We start from the raw sequence: 13,816 nt of genomic DNA, 5'->3' as shown, positions 1-13,816 counted from the left end.
GAATCAAATAATCAGCAATTTTTTCAAAACATGATTAGCTGAATCAGGTGCATTAGTGCTGTATTGGTGCCTTGCACACGCTTTGTTTGTTTAATCACAGAGAATACACTAATATGTATAACACACTAGATGTGGTCAATATCTGGGTCATGTTTAGTAGGGAGAAAACATGTAGAAATGGGGAGGTACTACCAATAAGAACACAGATCGTTTTGTTTTCCAGTGTAAAACATTTGCAAACACGTGCCCTGCTGAACACGACCCAGGTCCCGCACCTATATTTCATTACATATTTCGTATCATTATTTGTCCATGTTTGCGAGATGCTTGAGATTACTACACTTACAGTACATCAAGTTACAGTACAGGTTTATGTTGTGGAATTGTCTTACAGTAAGTAGTTGTAGTACTGGCCTAGCTTGTCTTTTCCTATGTTGTATACAGTGCATTAACTGAGGTGGGCCTAGTATGACGCTTTGTCTATCTTTATTTCTTTCAGCTATCGCTCCGGGTGTTGTGAAGACCCAACCTGTGGATCCAGTCGGAAGGTGGGCCTTCCACTATCCATTCCTCCCCTCCCTTTCCTCAGCCAATGCTAGACTCCCACCACAGCCCAGTTTCACAGAGATACTTCCTCCTTCGGTCATTCAAGAGCACATAGATCAGGGATTATCAACTAGATTCAACCGCGGGCTGATTTTTTCTTGAGTGGATGGTCAGGGGGCCGGAACTGACCGCACGAAGCCCAAACAGATATAACATTTGACTAAAACATAATAATTTCAAATCTTTCTTACATTTGTATATGATCACATATAGCTCTCTATTATGCGTGAGAATACTTTGGAACAGATTTTCAAAATTAAAATCACTTGTAGCTGATTTGCTGGTGATTTTACAGTCATTTATGTCCAAAAAGAAAGAAATAACTATTTTCTTTGCTCGGCAATCTTGCAGGGGCCCAAAAATATCACCAGAGGGCCAAATTTGTCCCGGCCCCACAGGCCGCCAGTTGGGGAACCCTGACATAGTTCCTTCCTGGTAAACAAAACCCAGGTTGTTGCACAGTAAGAAAAAAGCAGCGAGAGAGAAAAGTGCACTAGGCCTATTTGTTAGTGTTGTTTTGGAGAGAAGAAGTAATGCAATAGATGGAATCAGAAGGAGTGAAATGGAAGCGTCAAACATGATTAAAAGCTATTTTTTACAAAGAAAAAAGGAACAATTTATCTTTTTTATACAGTGTCATTTCAGTCAGACATGAACAGACTCAAACAGAAGATCTCGTTCAAGTAAAATACATTCTGTCAACGAATCACACGTACACACACTTTGACCCACCTGCACACAGGGCTTTTGGGTAAACACAAACTCCCAACATAGACGTTTTCTCTCAGAACCCGCCACACACTCTCCAGTCTCATGATGATGTGCGAAGTGATGCCCACCATTTCGGAGGACGGGCGCGGTGGAGGCCCCTCCTCTCCTGGGGTCGGGGCTGGGGGCCCTGGTGGGGCCATTGAGGGAGGGGGCTACGGTGGCCGAGGAGAATCAAGGGGTGGGGGTGATGAGGGAGGCAGCACAGGGAACCTGGAGTCCCTGATGGTCAACATGCTGACCGAGAGGGAGAGGCTGCTGGAGAGCCTGAAGGAGACCCAGGACAGCCTTGGGACGGCCCAGCTACGCCTCAGAGAGCTAGGCCATGAGAAGGACTCCCTCTCCAGACAGTTGTCCATCGCCCTGCCACAGGTATAGTAGTGTGTGTGTGTGTCTGTGTGTGTGTGTGTGTGTGTGTGTGTGTGTGTGTGTGTGTGCGCGTGTGCGTGCGTGCGTGCGTGCGTGCGTGGGGGGGTACAGTATGTATGAGTGGGGGTACAGTCAATGTATTTTCATGTGAGTGAGTATGTGGGTGTGATTGGCATGTCTGAGTGTGTATTTGTGTGTTTGTGCGTGCGTGTGTGTGTTTGTGTGTGGTGCGTGTGTGCGACTGCATATGTGTGCGCGTGTGTTCATGCATGCGCATGCTTGTCTGTGTATGCGTCAGTTGCAGAGCAAAGCTGGCTCACAATAAATCCCTGCAGTGGCAGATCAGTGTGCTCCCCCATATAGAGAAAAACTTTCAAGTGTAGAGAGGGACATCAATTAATTCCAGTCCTGCCTCTTTAAAATAACCGGTATTGTACTAACACATGGAGAGGATTTGTGCTTGTGTTCCCTTTTGTCTTTTTGCTCCCTTACTGTTGGCATTTTCTTTTAGCTATTTTTCATCTCAGATTGAGGGAAACATTTGTTTGTTTTTAGCACTGTAATTACCATACAGTCATTGGTAATAGGTGTAATAGCCTATGGATCTGATAGGACATTATACAGTAGTACTGTGTTCATATTTTTCATTAGATTGACCTTCATGGCCACAGTAGGTGAAGGCTAATCTACTTCAGTGGGCATATATACTAACTTTGTACAGTCGTGGTCAAACGTTTTGAGAATGACACAAATATGAATTTTCACAAAGTCTGCTGCCTCAATTTGTATGATGGCAATTTGCATATACTCCAGAATGTTATGAAGAGGGATCAGATGAATTGCAATTAATTGCAAAGTCCCTCTTTGCCATGCAAATGAACTGTATCCCCAAAAACATTTCCACTGCATTTCAGCCCTGCCACAAAAGGACCAGCAGACATCATGTCAGTGATTCTCTCGTTAACACAGGTGTGAGTGTTGACGAGGACAAGGCTGGAGATCACTCTGTCATGCTGATTGAGTTCAAATAACAGACTGGAAGCTTCAAAAGGAGGGTGGTGCTTGGAATAATTGTTCTTCCTCTGTCAACCATGGTTACCTGCAAGGAAACACGTGCCGTCATCATTGCTTTAAACAAAAAGGGCTTCACAGGCAAGGATATTGCTGCCAGTAAGATTGCACCTAAATCAACCATTTATCGGATCATCAAGAACTTCAAGGAGAGCGGTTCAGTTGTTGTGAAGAAGGCTTCAGGGCACCCAAGAAAGTCCAGCAAGCGCCAGGACCGTCTCCTAAAGTTGATTCAGCTGCGGGATCAGGGCACCACCAGTATAGAGCTTGCTTAGGAATGGCAGCAGGCAGGTGTGAGTGCTTCTGCACGCACTGTGAGGCAAAGACTTTTGGAGGATGTCAAGAAGGGCAGCAAAGAAGCCACTTCTCTCCAGGAAAAGCATCAGGGACTGACTGATATTCTGCAAAAGTTACAGGGATTGGACTGCTGAGGACTGGGGTAAAGTCATTTTCTCTGTTGTTTGGGTCATCCGGAAAAAAGCTTGTCCGGAGAAGACAAGGTGAGCGCTACCATCAGTCCTGTGTCATGCCAACAGTAAAGCATCCTGAGACCATTCATGTGTGGGGTTGCTTCTCAGCCAAGGGAGTGGGCTCACTCACAATTTTGCCTAAGAACACAGCCATGAATAAAGAATGGTACCAACACATCCTTCCAGAGCAACTTCTCCCAACCACCCAGGAACAGTTTGGTGGCAAACAATGCCTTTTCCAGCATCATGGAGCACCTTGCCATAAGGCAAAAGTGATAACTAAATGTCTCGGGGAACAAAACATCGAGATTTTGGGTCCATGGCCAGGAAACTCCCCAGACCTTAATCCCATTGAGAACTTGTGGTCAATCCTCAAGAGGCGGGTGGACAAACAAAAACCCACATATTCTGACAAACTCCAAACATTGATTATGCAAGAATGGGCTGCCATCAGTCAGGATGTGGCCCAGAAGTTAATTGACAGCCTGCCAGGGCGGATTGCAGAGGTCTTGAAAAAGAAGGGTCAACACTGCAAATATTGACTCTTTGCACCAACTTCATGTAATTGTCAATAAAAGCCTTTGACACTTATGCAATGCTTGTAATTATACTTCAGTATTCCATAGTAACATCTGACAAAAATATCTAAAGACACTGAAGCAGCAAACTTTGTGGAAATTAATATTTGTGTCATTCTCAAAACTTTTGGCCACGACTGTAGACAGATTCGTTCTTAAATTGTTCTTAAGTTGTGTGGTCGACAGCAGCAATAATGAGTGAAGGGAAGGATACAAAAAATCTGAAAACGTATCATTTCCACAAGGAATGGGAGGAGGATTATTTTTTTGTCCGTAAAACTCAAAATGTGTATGCCTCATCTGCCATAATAGCATCACTATCCCAAAGAACGGTAACATAGAACAACATTTTAAAACTACACACAAAAACCAGGAAAGAGATTTTCCAGCAAAGACTGAATTACGAAGAAGAAATGTACTGTCACGCCCTGACCATAGAGAGCTGTTTATTTTCTGTGTTGGTTAGGTCAGGGTGTGATTAAGGGTGGGTTATCTAGGGGAATTATATGTCTATGTTGGCCTGGTATGGTTCCCAATCAGAGGCAGCTGTTTATCGTGGTCTCTGATTGGGGATCATATTTAGGTAGCCATTTCCCCATTGTGCTTTGTGGGATCTTGTCTAGGTATAGTTGCCTGTGAGCACTACTCTGAGCTTCACGTTTCGTTTGTTTGCTTTATTGTTTTTGTTCTTTAAGTTTCTCTTCCAAATAAAAGGATGGAAACATACCACGCTACATCTTGGTCCACTTCTTATAACGATCGTGACAGGTACAAGAACAAAAAAATCTACTGGCAGCGCAGCAGTCAATTTTCACAGGCCAGGGAACCATAGCATCTTATTATCTTAAACTAAGCAAAATAAGAAACGTCCCTTTTTCAGGACCCTGTCTTTCAAAGATAATTTGTAAAATCCAAATAACTTCACAGATCTTAAGTTGTGCCCTACACTGTTTCACATGCTTGTTCAATGAACCATAAACATTAATGAACATGCACCTGTGGAACCGTCGTTAAGACACTAACAGCTTACAGATGGTATGCAATTAAGGTCACAGTTATGAAAACTTAGGACACTAAAGAGGCCTTTCTACTGACTCTGAAAAACACCAAAAGAAAGATGCCCAGGGTCCCTGCTCATCTGCGTGAACGTGCCTTAGGCATGCTGCAAGGAGGCATGAGGACTGCGGATGTGGCCAGGGCAATAAATTGACGCCTAAGACAGCGCTACAGGGAGACAGGACGGACAGCTGATCGTCCGCGCAGTGGCAGACCACGTGTAACAACACCTGCACAGGATCGGTACATCCGAACATCACACCTGCGGGACAGGTACAGGATGGCAACAACAACTGCCCGTGTTACACCAGGAACGCACAATCCCTCCATCAGTGTTCAGACTGTCCGCAATAGGCTGAGAGAGGCTGGACTGAGGGCTTGTAGGCCTGTTGTAAGGCAGGTCCTCAACAGACATCACCGGCAACAACGTCACCTATGGGCACAAACCCACTGTCGCTGGACCAGACAGGACTGGCAAAAAGTGCTCTTCACTGACGAGTCGCGGTTTTGTCTCACCAGGGGTGATGGTTGGATTTGCGTTTATCATCGAAGGAATGAGCATTACACCGAGGCCTGTACTCTGGAGTGGGATCAATTTGAAGGTGGAGGGTCCGTCATGGTCTGGGGCGGTGTGTCACAGCATCATCGGACTGAGCTTGTTGTCATTGCAGGTAATATCAATGCTGTGCGTTACAGGGAAGACATGCTCCTCCCTCATGTGGTACCCTACCTGAAAGCTCATCCTGACATGACCCTCCAACATGGCAATACCACCAGCCATACTGCTCGTTGTGTGCGTGATTACCTGCAAGACAGGAATATCAGTGTTCTGCCATGGCCAGCGAAGAGCCCGGATCTCAATCCCATTGAGCACATCTGCGACCTGTTGGATCGGAGGGTGAGGTCTAGTGCCATTCCCCCCAGAAATGTCCAGGAACTTGCAGGTGCCTTGGTGGAAGAGTGGGGTAACACCTCACAGCAAGAACTGGCAAATCTGGTGCAGTCCATGAGGAGGAGATGCACTGCAGTACTTAATGCAGCTGGTGGCCACACCAGATACTGACTGTTACTTTTGATTTTGACCCCCCCTTTGTTCAGTGACACATTATTCCATTTCTGTTTGTCAAATGTCTGTGGAACTTGTTCAGTTTATGTCTCAGTTGTTGAATCTTGTTATGTTCATACAAATATTTACACATGTTAAGTTTGCTGAAAATAAACACAGTTGACAGTGAGAGGACGTTTATTGTTTTGCTGAGTTTAGTTATCACTGCGTAATTCATCAGCAAGCTTTGTGCGGGAAGATGTTAAACATGAAAGAGGTGATGGATGTTGCAATGAAGATTGTGTGTTCTATTAGAGCAAGAAGCCTACAGCGGAGGCTATTTCGTGCTCACTTAGAAGAGACTGAAGCGGAGCACACAGACCTGCTGCTGCACACGGATGTGCGGTGGCTGAGCCGAAGGACATTTTTAGGGAGATTCAGTGAGTTGTTGCCTGAAATCAAGGAGTTTCTCAAGGTCTCCAAATATGCAGAATATGCACTGCTAGAAGACACACAGTGGCTCCTGTATTTAGCTTTTCTCACTGACCTAACTTATATGCTTAATGAATTGAATGTAGAGCTGCAAGGAAAAGGCAAACATGTCATCGACATGATCAGCTCTGTGAACACTATTAAATGCAAACTACAACTGCTCACAAGAAAGCTTCAACGTAAGGACCTGCACTTCTGTCAACACATGCATTCAGAACCTGAACGTCAGGGCAAGGCTACAGCACAGCTTGACAGTGCACCTTACGTGGAGCACGCCCAGAGCATCTTATCTGAGTTTTGTCGTTTCACTGATTTTGCATCACTTGAGCCTATTGCCACTTATATGTGCGTTCCGTTTGGCACAGACATAAATGTGGAAGTCATTGCCTCCAAAATGGGATCACTTTTTCAGTTGGACACAACTGTAGCAGAAACTGAAATTGTCACCCTTCAAAATGACATTCAGCTGAAATCCAGAGATGGTTGCCCTGATCCTACAGTCATCCACAGTTTATGTTATGTTTTTGTTTTTATTAATATGTAGTTTAATAAATGTATGCTTGGTTTACGGAGCCTCAACTGCACACACACACAGCTTATTCTGAAAACAAGATTTTTGAACGGTACCCCAGTACCATTCTGTGATTTTAGATTAGAACTAGTAAGTGTACATACAAGTACACAACATACACTCTGTACAATAAACAAAGCATACGTGAACTGTACAGTATATAGCACACAACTACTAATTGGACCGTGGGATAAAGGGTATGTTTGTATGCTACTCTTTAAATAAGAGTTCTGAATGGAGCCCAAAGTCTCTCAATGATCACACAGACAGTGAGAATGAGAGAGATGGAATACAAATAAATGAGCAGAGATGCCAAGTGAAATTCTGACCCTTATCCAAATAAGGACCAACCCCAGAAAGCAGTGCCAACAATCCTACTGTGTCACCATCTGTATACTCTCCTTCTCTTATCTCTGACTCCCATCGCTGTTGCATTACATTTCATGCTGCATGTTTCTTTGTGCCATGTTGATGACAGCAATTGTTATCGCTTACATTGCAGCATACGCATTGTCACTGTAGTCATCCAGTCTGAAGGTAGTCAAGTGAAAAGGTCCTAAGCTTGTGCCTCCAAAATGAACATTATAAAGCGTGTGCTGCCAAAACCAAGCTTCATTTGGGCGTTTCCTTTTTCTTCCAAATAATAGGGATCATTTTCACTTTTTTTGGAAGGGTAAGGATCATAAGGAATCATTAGAAAAGTGTTGCATGCTGTGTTACCTTCTGATGGCAAGATATTTTACTCACACTGTTGTTGACAGTGTTTCCAGTTAGTATTGTAAGTGACATATCAATGCTGTGTTTCTCGCCATTCCAGTGCCTTTCAGTGCAGTATCATTGTGTAACTCAGTGATTTAATCCTTGAAGGCCAGTTGACATAGGCGGCTCTGAGCCTGATAGTGTCACCGCAGCGTAATCTGTGTCAGTGTATCAGTACATGATTATTATGCTTGCTTACTGCTTCAATGTCTGCACGTGTGTGTGTGTGTTTTCAGAGTTGGTTGCACACCTTGCTGATTACAGTATATTTCCTGTAATATTGCGTCTACATTGATTGAGTATATGTGAGCATGTTACAAGTCGTCCATATTGTTCATGAATGTTATGTTGCTTGGGGGTTCTGCAGGAGTTTGCTGTGCTGACTAAGGAGCTGAATGTTTGCCGGGAGCAGCTACTGGAGAGGGAAGAGGAGATTTCTGAGCTCAAGGCGGAGAGAAACAACACACGTGTAAGATGTTTATCAGCCATTTTACTCCTTAGCACTTTCCCAGCAGTTGTGTTTGTTCTTTCTCAGCCATTGTAGTTGTGATATTGATTCATTCTATTACTCCCTCTTCTCCTCCCTAGTACACACTTTCACATTTTCTCCCACCGTCCCTCTGCCCTCTCCTTTTTCTCCATGTTTCTCCCCCTTCTCTTTCTGCTACCTTATGCTCTTCCACTCCTATCTACTCCCTCTAAACTCTGTCATTCTGCCACATTGTCTCTCTCTCTCTTCCTCTGCCTCTCTTACCTTCTCTGTCCTCCTTTTTCCTTCTTCCTCTCCACTCTCTTTTTCTCCACCTCCTACTCTGCCTGTCTTTCTCTCCTTTCCTTTGCCCGTCTCCATCACCTTCCGTGCGTCGCTAACTCTTCTGCCTCTCTCTCTTTCTCCCTCTACCTCTCCCTCAATCTCTTTATATGCCTCTTTCTGGCTGTCTCTTTCTCCTACTCTCTTCCCCCCCTTCTCTCTCTTTCCATCTTTCCCTCTCCCTTCCCATATATAGTTGTTACTAGAGCACCTGGAGTGTCTTGTGTCCCGTCACGAGCGCAGTCTGAGGATGACGGTGGTGAAGAGACAGGCCCAGTCCCCAGCAGGGGTCTCCAGTGAAGTGGAGGTCCTCAAGGCCCTCAAGTCCCTGTTTGAACACCACAAGGCTTTGGATGAGAAGGTGGGCGACCAGGCCACCAGGCTCCCATTTTGGGTCTCCATCCCACTCAAAAGCAGCTACTGTAGCTTTCCTCTCAACAGTCGCTTTATTGTTTTGATGAAGGGATCCAGACAGACACATTTCTCAGCGTTTCTCATTCGTTTCTCATTTTTTGGCCCTAAGGTTCGAGAGCGACTCCGGGTGGCCCTTGAGAGAGTGACTCTTTTGGAGGATCAACTACAAGCAACAGCACAAGAGGTAAAAGCCATACGGGATACACATGTTTTATTAGAGCACGTTATATCTCAATTTCTTGACAATAAGAAAGATGCAAATGCATTCACTCTATTTTTTGACATTTACCGCTCTTGCAGGTAATCTCTTTAAGAGACCCAATTAAAAGACGGCAACAAGGGATGGACGGCGGGAAAGATGTAAGGCGGGATTTATGCACGTTGGTTCCAGTATTTAAGTTTGTTAGCGTCCAAACGTTAATAACAGTACTACAGTATATAGTATATGGGTATTATGATGTGTCTCTTTGATATTCAACATGGGTCTAATTGATCTCATTTCCCGTCGCTCTCCTTTCTCGAAATCCATCGTCGCCGGTGACATCAGCGCCTACCCAATGGGCCGTCTTCTGGATTGGACGGTGAGATTGACAGACAGAGAGAAACGGAGATAGAGCGCCTAAGAGCTGAGCTCTCCCAGCTGAAAGAGAGACTGGCCCTGATGTGTCGACAGGTGGGTTAGAGAGCGAGAGAGTGAGAGAATGTAGCCTACCCTACATGTTTTGGTACATGTATGCATTTCCTACACTGTAAGATGTTTCTGTAATTTCAACAGTAAACATTTTTAAAATGCACAGTAAAATACTGTAAATGTGTTTTACAGAATTAATTATGGCGCATTGTGGGAAAATGTTGTGGGCGGTGAAAGAGTCTCTGGCTCATTAATGTATTTTAAGTAGTGCCTTGTAAGAGGCTATATTTGTTGCATCCGTGAGAATGCTGTACCCCAACAGAAAACAGTAATATACTGTATTTTAAGGATTTCTTCAATCCTTGTCCTGAATATCACTGCTAGTAATTTTCTGTAATTCAGAACACAGTACCATACTGTATTTTTTGAGCGACGAAAACCATGAGCGACGAAAACCATTACACTAGTGTCTCATTAATATATTCTGAGCGGTGTCTTGTAAGAGGTTATATTTGTTGCACCTGTTAGTGAGAATGCTGTACAAATTTAGCTAATATGTGGTAGTGGTTCCCTAACAATTAAATGTATGTAGGGAACAGATCAGAGTGCAAGTGATATAAAACACAAAATATCAGTTAGTGTGCTGGAAAGTAAAACCATCTAGTACTGAGTCGGACACCCCTTTGCCTCCAGAACAGCCTGAATTATTTGGTGCATGGAAACGTTGCTGAATTGGTATTAAGGGACCTAACGTGTTCCAGGAAAACATTCCCCACACTATTACCGCCACCAGCTTGTACCGTTGACACCAGGCCGGATGGGGCCATAGACTTACGCCAAATCCTGACTCTGCCATCAGCATGACACAACAGGAACCTGGATTCGTCAGACCTGGCAATTTTTTCCACTCCTCAATTATCCAGTGTTGGTGATCGCGTGCCCACTGGAGCCGCTTCTTTCTGTTTTTAGCTGATAGGAGTGGAACCCGGTTGCCCATTCGTGACAAGAACCGACAAGTTGTGCATTCCGAGATGCTGTTCTACACACCACGGTTGTTTAAAAAATATATATATTTCACCTTTATTTAACCAGGTTGGCTAGTTGAGAACAAGTTCTCATTTGCAACTGCGACCTGGCCAAGATAAAGCATAGCAATTCGACACATACAGCAACACAGAGTTACACATGGAATAAAATAAACATACAATCAATAATCAGAACAAAGAAAACAAAACGTCTATATACAGTGAGTGCAAATGAGGTAAGTTAAGGCAATAAATAGGCCATGGTGGCGAAGTAATTACAATATAGCAATTAAACACTGGAATGGTAGATGTGCAGAAGATGAATGTGCAAGTAGAGATACTGGGGTGCAAAGGAGCAAGATAAATAAATAAATACAGTATGGGGATGAGGTAGGTAGATAGATGGGCTGTTTACAGATGGGCTATGTACAGGTGCAGTGATCTGTGAGCTGCTCTGACTCTGACTCTCTGGTTGTACTGTGCCATTTGTGCCCCACGTGTTAGCTGTTTTCACCCTTGTTGTTTGTCACACCATTCTCGGTTAACCCTAGACACTGTCGTACGTGAAAAGCCCAGGAGGCCGGCCGTTTCTGAAGTACTGGACCACTGGTTAATATGTCACTGGGTAATTACAGTAATATTCTGTAATTGTAATTGGTACTGTAAATTAGATTAGTCATATTTGTGGTACCGTAAAATGGATTACAGTAGCTGTACTGTAAAATAAATTAAAGTGACTTACCAGCCAATTGCTGCCAGTATGTTACTGTAAATTTACATTAAAAGTTTTACAGTGTAGTTTATTTAAGTGATAATGCCAGAGAAGCCGGTGTTTGGATGATATATAATGCCCTTCGAGGCATTATCACTTTTATACAACGGGTTACCAACATATTCAAATAATAATTGACATATTTTCATTAAAAACGTTATTTTGATGAATGTATTCATACTATTTCATCCTTCCACAAGATATAGTCCCGAAAGAAATCTAGGGTTGCGACCCAAGCCGGCTGGTCGTTCGTTCTATTGGTTCGGTTGCCAGAGACGGGACCCAGTAGTTCAGTCTTTTTGTTCTGTATCTATCGACGCGACCCAGTCATTCGTTCTAAATGTTCTATTGCCATACTGGCTGGCAACGTTCTTATGCTTTGCTTGCTAGCTAGCCAACTACGGCTAACTTACGGTCATGTCAAACAGTGTGGACAGAATAACAACAGTAGCTGCATTTGTTAAAGATGTTTTCTTGTGACATTTATTTGGATACATCATAACAATGAGTTAATGAGGTACGATTTCACCTGGCATAGAAAATTTTCTCTCTTGTTAGGACACTTAGAGGAGCTAACGTAAACTCACGTAAACTCGTACATCGCCTTGGTCCGTACAATGGCCCTTATTTTAGCGCCCCAAAAACGTAATACTTCCAGATCAACTGTAATGTCAATACCATTGTAAAGCACAATTGCTCCCCTTTCCAACATTATCAATTACATGACCTAAACGCTGCCCGTTTCTGCATAATTCAAGCAGGCAATGAGCCCCGTCGGGTCTTTTTAAAAATGGCGGGTGGGGAAGCGAAACTAATGCGTGATAGTGAGAAGGAGAGAGGTTGTGTGGTAAAATTGCTTTTTTTCACTCGATCTGTCCAACTTATCACCTTATCGCCTCTAAAATGTAAATAAAACACTATAAAGAGTTTATATAATGTGTCATTACATACCTATTTGAAGGTTTGTGTCGAATTTGAATCGGGTTTTTAGGGCGGTGCTAAAGTGATCTTAGCTGTAAACAGCGGCTTTGAGAATGATGATAGCATGCAATGATGACGCAAAAAATGACTAGGTATCCCCCCTTACCCCCGTCACTGTCCATTTCTTGTTTTTAAACGATGAGAGAAGTGCTACACCTGGTGGAGAGAGATTGTAAGACAGAAATAGTTGCTTTATGCGTGCTGTACATTACGACATGACACGTCATGATGTAACGGAGGGTCCGTTTTTTCAACTTTTCTCCAATACTATAGATCCATTACCATGTCGATCAACGCTTGAATAGAAACGTAGTTCACACCCCCGATTTTGAAGTCAACACAGTCGCTACAGTCCCATTACTTTTCTTTGTAGCCTCGTTTGAATGTTGCGGTTGCGCACATTTGTACGGAATGGGGTGAGTTTACGTTAGCCAACAACACAGCTAACACAATAACTTCAAACTAAAGCTGGAAAGACCGCAAGTTAGCTGCACTTCGTTTCGTTTGACCCTTTTTCAATTGACATTTCTTTTTTAAATAATTTTCTCCCCTTTTCTCCCCAATTTTCGTGGTATCCAATCGCTAGTAATTACTATCTTGTCTCATCGCTACAACTCCCGTACGGGCTCGGGAGAGACGAAGGTCGAAAGCCATGCGTCCTCCGAAGCACAACCCAACCAAGCCGCACTGCTTCTTTAACACAGCGCGCCTCCAACCCGGAAGTCAGCCGCACCAATGTGTCGGAGGAAACACCGTGCACCTGGCCCCCTTGGTTAGCACGCACTGCGCCCGGCCCGCCACAGGAGTCGCTGGAGCGCGATGAGACAAGGATATCCCTACCGGCCAAACCCTCCCTAACCCGGACGACGCTAGCCCAATTGTGCGTCGCCCCACGGACCTCCCGGTCGCGGCCGGCTGCGACAGAGCCTGGGCGCGAACCCAGAGACTCTGGTGGCGCAGTTAGCACTGCGATGCAGTGCCCTAGACCACTGCGCCACCCGGGAGGCCCCTTCAATTGACATTTCTTTGTATATATCCATAAAAATGCCAGCTGATTCATGATTGACTGTCTGAGAAACGCTGCCTGCCTCTCTCTCGTCCTGACTCCCGATCCCTACACGTTCATTACTATGGGACAGTTGAATATTTTAATATTGAAACAATGTTGCAAATGTCGTAAGGTTTATACAAATCTCTGCTGTTGAAAACGAAATGTTAGTCTAAAAGAAATGTGAGATAATGTCTAGATGTTTTTTATAGTGGAGATCAAGTTTATAAATTGCCTGGCTGGGCTGATGAGACAGTGGATTGCACAGTCAGATGGAACAGAGTAAATAGGCATTTTAACATCATAGATTTAGCAGGTGGTAACTTGTGGAATAGACACCAGCTGGAAT

General features: G+C 44.0%; 1 protein-coding gene across 1 annotated transcript in view; it reads left to right on the top strand.

Moving 5' to 3' along the window:
* Window positions 1–1,422: 1,422 nt before the first annotated feature.
* LOC120060579 (liprin-alpha-3-like) overlaps window positions 1,423–13,816 on the top strand; it is a 54,516-nt gene continuing 42,122 nt past the window's right edge. The window contains exons 1-6 of the mRNA XM_039009951.1: window positions 1,423–1,746; window positions 8,153–8,254; window positions 8,793–8,957; window positions 9,120–9,194; window positions 9,311–9,370; window positions 9,558–9,683. Of these exons, the coding sequence (XP_038865879.1) occupies window positions 1,423–1,746; window positions 8,153–8,254; window positions 8,793–8,957; window positions 9,120–9,194; window positions 9,311–9,370; window positions 9,558–9,683 (852 nt within the window). The remainder of the gene's footprint in view (window positions 1,747–8,152; window positions 8,255–8,792; window positions 8,958–9,119; window positions 9,195–9,310; window positions 9,371–9,557; window positions 9,684–13,816) is intronic.

Source organism: Salvelinus namaycush, chromosome 16, assembly GCF_016432855.1.
Source record: "Salvelinus namaycush isolate Seneca chromosome 16, SaNama_1.0, whole genome shotgun sequence".
NCBI lineage: Eukaryota > Metazoa > Chordata > Actinopteri > Salmoniformes > Salmonidae > Salvelinus > Salvelinus namaycush.
The sequence above is the reverse complement of the archived record's forward strand: the minus strand, read 5'-3'. Positions and strand labels throughout refer to the sequence as shown.